General features: G+C 44.7%; 2 protein-coding genes across 2 annotated transcripts in view; both read left to right on the forward strand.

Moving 5' to 3' along the window:
* Nucleotides 1-2,720: 2,720 nt before the first annotated feature.
* LOC109473188 lies at nt 2,721-10,274 on the forward strand. The gene is made up of 7 exons (XM_019773069.1): nt 2,721-3,569; nt 3,709-3,900; nt 4,024-4,582; nt 4,722-4,820; nt 4,926-5,720; nt 5,908-6,907; nt 7,106-10,274. Exons 1-7 carry the CDS (start codon nt 3,190-3,192, stop codon nt 9,733-9,735), a joined length of 5,655 nt encoding a protein of 1,884 aa, XP_019628628.1. The 5' UTR covers nt 2,721-3,189; the 3' UTR covers nt 9,736-10,274.
* Nucleotides 10,275-10,306: 32 nt separating this feature from the next.
* Nucleotides 10,307-10,837, forward strand: part of LOC109473183 (red fluorescent protein drFP583-like) — a 2,647-nt gene continuing 2,116 nt past the window's right edge. Inside the window, exons 1-2 of the mRNA XM_019773066.1 lie at nt 10,307-10,346; nt 10,826-10,835. Of these exons, the coding sequence (XP_019628625.1) occupies nt 10,307-10,346; nt 10,826-10,835 (50 nt within the window). The remainder of the gene's footprint in view (nt 10,347-10,825; nt 10,836-10,837) is intronic.

The following is a 10,837-nucleotide window of genomic DNA, read 5'->3' on the forward strand; positions in this document are numbered from 1 at the left end:
AGATCTTCATGTTAGGAGCAAGAGGAGGGGGTGTGGTCCCCCTAGCAGCTTGTTCAGGAACTACAGGAGAGTCTATGGCGAAATTTTTCAAAGCAGATAAATGAAGAAAGGAACAACGGGATTTCATTATGTTTGACATATAGGTAGTCTAGACAGAGGTGTCCACAACCAGCTGCAAATTATGCAGATTAGAACTTCATTTGCATACTTAAGTGGAAAGTTTTTGATACCAGTGCTCTACTACAAACTGGGACTATATTAGCATATAACACATGTAATCTGTTCCGATAAAGTTTTAACAGACACTAATTAAAAATAATGATATTTAGCATAATTAATTAATAATTAAATAATTAAAAATGCAATTGTTCCCTAAAAGTCTTTTTTCCATAATTGTGGTTAACATAAAGTCAGTCTGGATAGATTGTGATGAGTGGAGGTAAATTTATATTGTAGAGATGAAGGATAGTACTACCATTTGACCAATTTAGATACAAATTGTACAATACAGAATGACAGTTGTGTTTACAGAACACAGCTGGTAAGTTTGTCAGAGAAATCGGACTGCTTGGCCCAACTAGGTCAGGTGGTAATGGATATGCCTCCGTTCAGTTGGTCCCGGGTGAGGAGGTCAATTAATCATCTGGGCGCCTGTGCTTGCCGGTGCTTGCCTGCTCCACACGTGTTTTTCGTTACAAAGGCCTGCTCGACAGATGTGTCCCTTGCGCAGCATTGCATCAGCCAAAATATACGTGCCCCAGTTGCAGCTAGCAAACGGGGGTCCTTTGTTCACACGAGAAATTTTCAACTTCTCAAATCCTGGGACTTGTAGGCACCATGGTGAATAAGAAGAGGCCACGGTCACCATCAGAAGAACGCAGAGCGAAGGATCGCAAACGTAAAAAGAAGGTACGAAATATCAAAATTTCTCTGGGGACAACAGTCACAAATATTTCTCATAGACCTAAAGGGTATTTCCCGGACCCGTAGTGGGAAGAACAGCGACATGTTGTCACCTTGTCACAGTCTTGTGTAATAATGCAGGACGTTTAATTTTGTAGCAGTTTAGATGCTTAATCACCGACATGGTATATCAATATCACACAATCTTTTCTAACTTGACGATTTAAATTATGTTCTTCTCAATTTATATGGTAAATCGCGATAAACTACGCTGTGTTTCCAGACAATAATGCCATTGTACGGGATGCACTGGGAAGTCTGGAATTGTTTCTATTAATAATATATATATCATTTATTGATTAACCAACCAATGATATAATTGTTGAAAAAAAAGCTTATGCATGGTCTTGATGTGTGATGATTAGTCGTGTAATTGCACTGGGGACTGTACAGGATGTATGGGTTGGGTTGGTCAGCGGAGGGTCGGATACAAAATTTTATCAGTCATTTATTTTTTCATGGCCTCTGATCAGATAATTTTTCCATACCCCCTTCCATCAAGTCGTATCGAAAAAAATATTTTTCTGATAGAATATCACATTGTTCTACACTATAGGCTATGGCAGAAGAGACCCCTGAGCAGGCGGAAATACGCAAGCAGAAGAACAGAGAACGCATGGCAGCTAAGCGGAAACAGGAAACAGCGGAGCAGAGGAATATCAGGGAAGTGTTGAAACTTAGTAAATGTATGATAACACTATGGAGCTATAAAATGATCATCATTTATCATAACGGTAGTGAGAGTTCAACGATCTCATGCCTTCGCCATATTTACGATGGTGCATCATAGGGGTTTCTCACTCACCTAGGAAATGAGTTTATTTTCATGAACTAAATTCAGTTGATGATCAAAAGTATCACAAGTTGTCCAACTGCGGTTGTTGTAACGTTTTTCTCATCTACTGTGAATGTGCCCTTATTGCATGATTTATGTAGTCTCGTATTCAACTTACGAAAGCAATAAGGATACAATTCCTACCATTTTCTACTATTATAATGGTATTATAACATTTTGTATTGGTTGTGCTAATGAATGTTTTATTTGCATAAAGATTCCTCTCTTTGTTATGTGTATAAAAGTCCGCAGCTAATTTTTATAATGCTACGAATAGTTATGTACATTTTTCTACACATATACATATAATACGCATATGATTGTGTCAATTATCTTCTAAGCTACAAGTAACATCATGGGAAAGCACAGGAATCTGTAAAATGAAATGCTAAAGGAATGACGCCAAAGGGTTTCGAAATCCAATAGTTTTAGATAGATGAACACATACCCATGGTAACCAACGTATTGAATTTATGACAATCCATCCTTATTGATCTTAACCACACACAGAGATACAAAAGCTATGAAAAGACGTAATAAAGACGAGCACAATCTTACATGCACTATTTTACAGGTTGGTCAAAGGCAGGGATAAAACTGCAGCAATGCGTGCCAATGAGACAGCTGAGCAGCGCAAGAAACGGCTGTACAAGGACAAACATAAAACCGCACAGACGCGCATGAAAGAAACACCTGAACAGCACAAGAAAAGGCTGTCCAAAAACAAGACAAAACCTCACAGACGCGCATGAAGCAAACACCTGAGCAGCGCAAGAAACGGCTGTCTAAGGACAAAAGAAAGAACCACACAGACGCGCATGAGGGAAAAACCTGAGCAGCGCAAGGAAAGGCTGTCTAAAACAAAGAAAAAAACACACAGACGCGCATGAAGGAAACACCTTAGCAGCGCAAGAAAAGGCTGTCCAAAAACAAAGAAACAACCACACAGACGCGCATGAACGAAACACCTGAGCAGCGCAAGGAAAGGTTGACCAAAGACAAAGAGGAAACCAAACATAGGCGCATGAAGGAGACACCCGAGCAGCGCAGAAAAAGGTTGTCTAAGAACAAGATTACAACCGCACAGATGCGTGCCAATGAGACACCAGGGCAGAAAAGAAGAAGGTTATCCAAGGACAGAGATAAAGCCGGCGAAAGGCGTGCCAAGGAAACACCTGAGCAGCGCAGGAGAAGATTATTCAACGGCAAGAACAAAACAGCTGAGGGGCGTGCTCTGCAACCACTTACCATTGAGTCAGCCTCACTAGCATTCCAGAAGAAGATAAAGGAAGGTCCCATATATGTGTGCTGCGTATGTCACCGGCTGATGTTTAGAAAGGCAGTTGTACGATTCAAGAAGGACAACTGCAAATACTGCAAATTACCAGCAAATGAGAAGGCTGACATATTCCACAATCTGTACCATGATTGCAGCTGGGTTTGCAACACGTGTCATTTCAAGCATGTGCAGAGGGGAGATGCCAGCCCAGGCAAAGGCCAACGGCCTTCAATTAGCTGACATTCCAGAGGAGCTTCAAAATCTGCGCCCTCTGGAACGACGACTCATCTCACAACGAATTCCCTTCATGAAGCTGGTTGGTCTCCCCAAAGGACAGCAAAGGGCCATTCATGGCCCAGCAATAAACGTACCAGCAAAACTGGAAAATGTCTGCTCTCTACTCCCGCGGCTTCCCGGTAACGCCCAAGTGTTGCCCATGAAATTGAAGAGGAGGCTGATCTACACCGGACACTACATGTATGATTTCATAAGGTACGTATATGTAAAACAAGTCATGAAACATGTAACTCAATATCCTTCTTGGACATGTTATTTGAGGAAATAAAACTCTGGTAGATAAATCACTTGAATGAAATTTTACTAAACTCTAAATCTCTCCCCATGCTTGCAGACCCAGGCAGGTGACAGAAGCCCTGTTTTGGTTGAAGAGAAACAACCGACTGTACAAAGATGTGACATTCTGCGAGGACTGGCAACAACAGTGGCTAGATGGGGATAGTGACCTTTGGGAAGCCATGATCAACAGCAGTTCACCCGAGGTAGCTGACGGTGACTCCATTGACACTGACAATGACATTAACAGGTGAGCTACTCTACCAAATTATGCCTTCTTTTGTGAATAATCTCATTCTTACAGTGTACATTCCTTATGCATCTTTTACTTGTACGTCATTCTTGCACCCTGTTCTGCACCCTGTACATGCAGGCTAGCGGAAAGTCATGGACATGTGGTGGAGGATGTACCTCAGGATGGGAACTGCTTTTTTGCAGCAATGCATCTGGTCCTCAACAGAGCTGGTAGGCACAGTGACTCCCCACATGACATGCGAGGAGAACTTGTGACATACTTGCGAAAATCTAAGGACGTCACGCGTTACCAGCCCTGTATCCCTGATGCTGTAGAAGACCTTCAACCAGCTGTCGGGGGATATGATGTTGAACAACCTGAAGAAGTTGACTTCGACATTGCCCATATCAGCGACCCAGTGGAAAGACAAACAGCTAAATGGAACAGATACATTGATCGTTTAGCTAATGGTGCGTGGGCTGATCATGTGGCCATTCAAGCTCTGGCAGACATGATGGACATCGAGATTCAAATTCTTGGGACTTTGAATCCCGATAGCATGACTATCATACAGCCAGCACACAGCATAACATCCCAACGACTGACTGTTACAATTGGACTGATCGGGCAATCTCACTATGTGGCTCTCCACAAGATGTCAAGTAACACACAAGAAGATGTTCACCTTATGTCTCAGGTATAGCTTCATTATGAGCTACAGTTGTATGTATACTCCATGATCATGAAGGTATTGCATGAGACACCTTTAAAATGTTCCTAATGTAGATTTAAATGTGATCGACTAATTGTATACACAATATGTTGTTTTAAAACAGGGCACAGGCGCGGACGTGAGCGCCACCAGCACCACAACACAGAACACAGTGATGACAGAGCAGGAGAAAGAAGATGCTGAAGACGAGGCCGCATTTAAGGTAATTATGTTTTACTGTCTACTAACAAATTTTCAAAACATCATTTATCAAAACTTGTCTCTTAGGAAATGAATTAAATACACAATTTCATATTATAAATTACAGGAAACATCTGCAGCAAGAGGTCTCCCATACACAACATGTCTGCAGGAGGACAACCTTCAGGATAACGAGAATGTCTACTCCTTGGCTCCGGGAGAGAACCAATGTCCACGCGCATTCCTCACTGACGAAGACTTTGAACTCCTCGCTAACCCGGAAAAGTATCCAGATGGGAGATTCGGCTATTCCATTCATCGGAAGAAGAATCTCACAGTTAGGAAATACTTCAACCAACGCCTGCTAGATGCTGATGGAAGATTCGCTAAGGACGTCGATTACCTTTTTGCTGCACAGTACGTCGTGGAAGCAAAGCAGATACGGGACGACGCGTCCATAGCATTGCGTCAAACCAGGGGACGCATGATGCAAGGTGGACCACTCAATGCAGGTGTCGTCAAGAACGCTGCGAACGTCGCCGCTTGGTTCAGAACTGACGCTGCGTATAAGTTCCTGAAAAACGTCCGCGGATCTCCCCCATACTGGCAAAAAGTCCTGTATCAAGTTCTTGCGATGGTTCGGCAATTCGGAACGCCAACCTGGTTCCTCACGCTGTCCGCTGCTGACATGCATTGGCCGGAAATTATACAGAGCATCGGTAAGCAGTATGGGCAGGATTTCACCCCCGATGACATTGCAGCAATGCCATGGCAGGACAAGTGCGACTGGTTGAACAGGAACCCTGTCACTGTGGCACGCCTATTCCAGCACAGGCTTGAAGTGTTCTTCACGGACTTCATTTGCAGTGCCGCTCATCCCATTGGGGAAATACAAGACTACTTCATCCGGGTGGAATTCCAGGTGCCTTACATTATATCTTTTGTAGGTTTTTCCCATATGTATGTTAACTTTTCTTTGCAATGTCACTATGAAAATTAGTGTAACGTTTTTATAGTACAGGATGACCTACATACGTACACATGTGAAAATCATATCAAGTGTATTGTCCATCTTCCATTCTTACCTCCCTTGTCTTATGACCCTTCAGGCACGTGGATCACCCCACGCCCACACACTTCTATGGGTAAAGGATGCTCCAAAGATTGATGAAGATCCCGACGACGTGGTATGCCAGTTCATCGATAAGTACCAGACATGTGAAATGACCCCAGACTCGGCTAAGTTCCAGCAACACAAACATTCAACATCATGCAGACGCCATGGTGGATGCCGCTTCAGCTATCCCCGCCCTCCCAGTAGAAAAACTATCATCGCCCGGCCAGGCGTGCGAGATAACACTGATGACAACACAATCCACACAAAAAGCACCAAAGCCCTACAGAAAATCAGAACATACCTGGATGACAAGACTACACCCAGAGACATGACCCTAGACGAGTTGTTCCATAAAGCTGAAGTGGCTGAGGACGAGTACATGAAGGAGCTCAGTACAACCACGTCCGGGATCTCCATCATTCTCAAACGTGACCCCATGTGCCAAGTCACAAACAGCTACAACAAAGACATCATCCACAGTTGGCAGGCCAACATCGATCTGCAGTTCATCACGGACGTATATGCCTGCATCATGTATGTTACCTCGTACATGATGAAGAGTGAGAGAGCGATGAGTGAGTTATTGAGGAAAACAGCCAAGGAGACAGCAAATGAAGACGTCAAATCACAACTCCGCAAATTAGGCACAACCTTCCTAAATCACCGGGAGGTTAGCGCACAGGAAGCGGCTTATCGGCTGCTTTCCCTCCCTTTGAAGAAGGCCTCAAGAACTGTGCAATTCATCAACACAAGTGCAAAGGAGAAGCGTGTGTCGATGCTGAAGTCCTCAGCTGTGTTGGACGCCATGGAGGACGAGGATGAGGACGTATTTGAAACAAGCCTCAATGACAGATATGCTGCCCGACCATCAGAGATGGAGTCCATGTCCCTCGCTGAGTTCACAGCAACATACGCCGTGGCATATGGAGAAAGTACACCAGATGAAACATCAACCACCAAGCAAGAGCGCATCCAGTTACAGAAGGGCTTAGGTAAGTTCAAACCGACTTCTTGCACTATTCATCAAATTTGCATGAGTTAGGTCCGTATTAACTGAAGCAACCACCAAGCATGAGCGCATCCAGTGACTCAATGACTTAGGTAAATCCATCCCCTTGTCTTGTTGTTTTGTAAGTTCATACCCATATCTAATTACCAACTAAATTCTCGCACTTACATTTCATCCCCAGGTGTCATGTACAAACGGCGTCGCCCAGCTGTCATTCGCTTCCACAAAGAGAAGGAGGAGGGCGAATCCAAGTACCGGCACCTGCTTATGCTGTACTGCCCTTGGCGAAATGAGGATCAGTTGATGAGCGACTTTGACTCATATGAACAGCACTATCAGGCAGTAAAAGATATTATTGATCGCAATGAAGACCTGTACACAGTGAAGACAACAAGGCTAGATGAAGCAATGGATAACATGGATAACATCGGAGCACCAGAACACGCGTGGGATATGCTCGGTCCTGGAGCTCAACAACAACAGGCAGAACAAGAGGAAGAAGGTATCTGTGACGATAGGAGCATCGGAGCAGAAGACCTCCAGCACAATGCTGACCTGACTGATAATCGTAACCAAGACAACGTAGACAGACATGCAGAACTCCACGCCCGATACACAGCTGAGGCCACCAAATCATTGCTGTCACTAGAAGAGTACCGAGAGATGATGCGCGCGTTAAATGAAAACCAGAGAAACATTGTAAACTACCACAGACAATGGTGCAAGGCCACTGTTATCGCTCTGAAAGAGCACAAGCCGCTCCCTACATACCGTCTATTCCTCAGCGGCCCGGGGGGCGTAGGGAAGAGCCATGTCATCAAGATCGTACATTTTGAAACAGTACGACTACTGAGACTGGCGCACTGTTTTGAGCCAGAAGACGTCATAGTAATCCTCACTGCCTTCACAGGGGTAGCTGCTTTCAACATCAATGGGCTCACTCTCCACTCAGCATTTCTGCTGGAGACCATCAACAAGCGAGGTGACTATCGTGCCTTGGGGTCTGACAGGCTTAACACCTTGCGCTCGCGTCTTAGCAAACTCCGCCTTCTCGTCATTGATGAGGTGTCGATGGTCGGATCGAGCATGCTCGTACATATACACAGAAGGCTACAAGACATCATGGGTGGTCACAGTGATGCCACGTTTGGCAACGTCAGCATTCTCGCGGTCGGGGATCTATATCAGCTCCAACCGGTCCTGCAAAACCATGTCTTCGAGCCACCACGTGACCAGTACGCGCAACTGCACGGGTCGCTCTGGCAAGACAACTTCGACATGGTTGAGCTAACGGAAAGCATGAGGCAGCATGACGACAAGGCATTTGCAGACTTGCTGAACAGGGTGCGCACAGCATCATGCACACCCGATGATATTGTCATCCTCCAATCAAGATCCACATCTAACACAGACCCCGGGTATCCTCACAATGCTCTCCATGTTTTCACGACCAACAAAGCCGTCGATGAACATAACACAACAAAACTGCAACAACTCACAACTGAAACTATTCACATACAATGTCATGACTACACCAAAGACAGGCAAACAGGCCAGCTACAACTAAATGCATCAAGTAAACCATCCGAAACTGGCAGCCTCAGGTCTGAGATCAGTGTCGCCGTCGGAGCCAGAGTCATGGTAACTGTAAACATCGATGTGGCGGATGGACTTGTGAACGGTGCATGCGGTACCGTTGTAGACATCATGACAAACCGCGGAGAACCCCATGCCATACTCGTCGCCTTCGACAGTGACCAAGTTGGGAGAAAAGCAACAGCATCCAGCCAGTACCAGCACACACATCAAGGTGCTGTCCCCATCTACCGGCAGGAAGTGACCTTCCCTGTCTGGAAAGGCAGAACCCACGTACAGATGACGCGACGCCAATTCCCCCTCACCCTGTGCTGGGCGTGCACCATCCACAAGTGCCAGGGCAAAACCCTAGACAACATAGTTGTCTGCATGTCCGGCACTGGCCCTTTCATGCCCGGGCAAGCATATGTCGCGTTCAGCCGGGTGAGAAGGCTCGCAGATCTGTACATTGTCGGGTTCCGGGCAGCATCCATCAGATGCAGTTCTAAGGTCACAGAAGAAATGAGTCGGTTGGCAAACAAGAAGCTTGCCCCTTTGAGGGCACCAACTGTGCCTGGCCCATCAACCAGTCTCATATTCCTAAATGTTCGATCATACCTGAAACATCTTTTTGACCTCCAACTGACAGCATCGATGAAGAATGCCGACATTCTGTGCTTTGCAGAAACGTTTCTGTTGCCACATCAATCCCTGGGACAGCACGACAGAATCACACATGAAATGACATACATTCATCGACAGGAGCGGCGAACATCCCAGCAACTGCATAGAGGTGGCATCATGGTAATGTCACGCTCACCTATGACCCGTCTGGATGACGACGGCATCACACCATCTGCCATGGAGTACATCTGCACCCACATCAAGCTCCCAAACACCACCATCCAGGTTTGCGTTGCATACTGCAGACCACCAGTCAACCAACGTGCACTATTGCATGATTTGCAGGCATTGTTCCAGGTGATGGACATTACCACACCAACAGTCTTGGTTGGGGACTTCAATGTTGATCTGACAAATGCCGACCACACCCATCCACTTCTACAGACAATGGCAGCTCTTGGGTTCCGTCAGGTTGTCAGGAGACCAACAACAGATCACGGATCATTGTTGGATCACGTATACATCAATGCAAGTGTACAAGCCAGTGTCAGCGTCATCGACTGTTATTACTCTGACCATGACATCATTGATGTGAAACTATTCCTCCAGTGAACACTGCTCAGAGTTCTCAACCAACATTTATCACATACAAAAGAAGCTCTGAATACTATTGAATTTGAACCAATCTTGGAAGAACTACATCACCAACTACTTGCATATGACACTGCACTTATCAAACTTCTGTGAGACCTGTACAATAGCGAAACATCCACTTCAACACTCGATGAAGACAGTAAGAAGATTAGACTGGAAAGAGGAGATAAAGGAGCACGGCAAGGAAATAACATAGACCAGGGGAAATACATCATTACTGCTTTCAACACAGCCAACCATCGCTGAGCAGGACACTAGCAGGGTTATAGGACAACACGTACATGTAAGCGTGTACACGTAAACAGTGGAGGACATGCAACATACAACAACACCTGAACCCTACGTGGACAAGAACTGTCACACAACCAGATGACTGAAGTCAGTCAAGGGAGGGTTCCTCTGTAGAAATGACAACACCGTAGAATAATGATGATGATGTACATAATTTATCAATAATACAATATAGATTGTAAATATGTAAAGATTGATAAGTTATTATACTGACCCAGCTATCATTGCTACAACAGATATGAATGGTCACTACTCCTGTATAGAACACTCCAATCCCTGTACTGCTTGTACTGTTTGCTGTGTTTACATACAGTGTATTAATAAAATCTCCAACTGGATACAAATTACTGACATTTCAATGTTCACATTGCTGAACTGTAAGTGATTAGCCGGGAAACTACATATTATATCAAATTTTCTGGCTCACACTATACAAGCACTAAAATGTATTCTAAATACTAGTATCTAGTTCTGGAACTGCAGGGGATTTCAGGTGAAACATTTCAGAGCAGATAAATTCAAATTGTATTTTTCTGAATTTTGCTGTGTGGGTAGCTCAGACAGAGATCTACGCTATTGAATGTAAATTATGCATATCAAGCCCATATTTTCATGGAGGTCTGAGATCTAAGAACTCTTGTTCGTAATAGAACATTAACTACAAATCGTAAGGTCGTAATCAGCTCTGATGCTTCAACATAATTCGTAATTGGCGGCGAAAATTTTGCGTAATTCGTAATCTCTACCCCCCATGCAGGCCCTCAGAGGT

Source organism: Branchiostoma belcheri, unplaced genomic scaffold (genome assembly GCF_001625305.1).
Source record: "Branchiostoma belcheri isolate BF01 breed outbred unplaced genomic scaffold, Haploidv18h27 scaffold291, whole genome shotgun sequence".
Classification (NCBI taxonomy): Eukaryota; Metazoa; Chordata; class Leptocardii; order Amphioxiformes; family Branchiostomatidae; genus Branchiostoma; species Branchiostoma belcheri.

Excerpts from the sequence above, each read along its gene's own strand:
- LOC109473188 (XM_019773069.1), top strand. The coding sequence starts at position 3,190 with ATGAGAAGGCTGACATATTCCACAATCTGTACCATGATTGCAGCTGGG. Across the intron at positions 3,570-3,708 it reads TACATGTATGATTTCATAAG|ACCCAGGCAGGTGACAGAAG; the intron begins GTACGTATATGT and ends CCATGCTTGCAG. Across the intron at positions 4,583-4,721 it reads ATGTTCACCTTATGTCTCAG|GGCACAGGCGCGGACGTGAG; the intron begins GTATAGCTTCAT and ends GTTTTAAAACAG.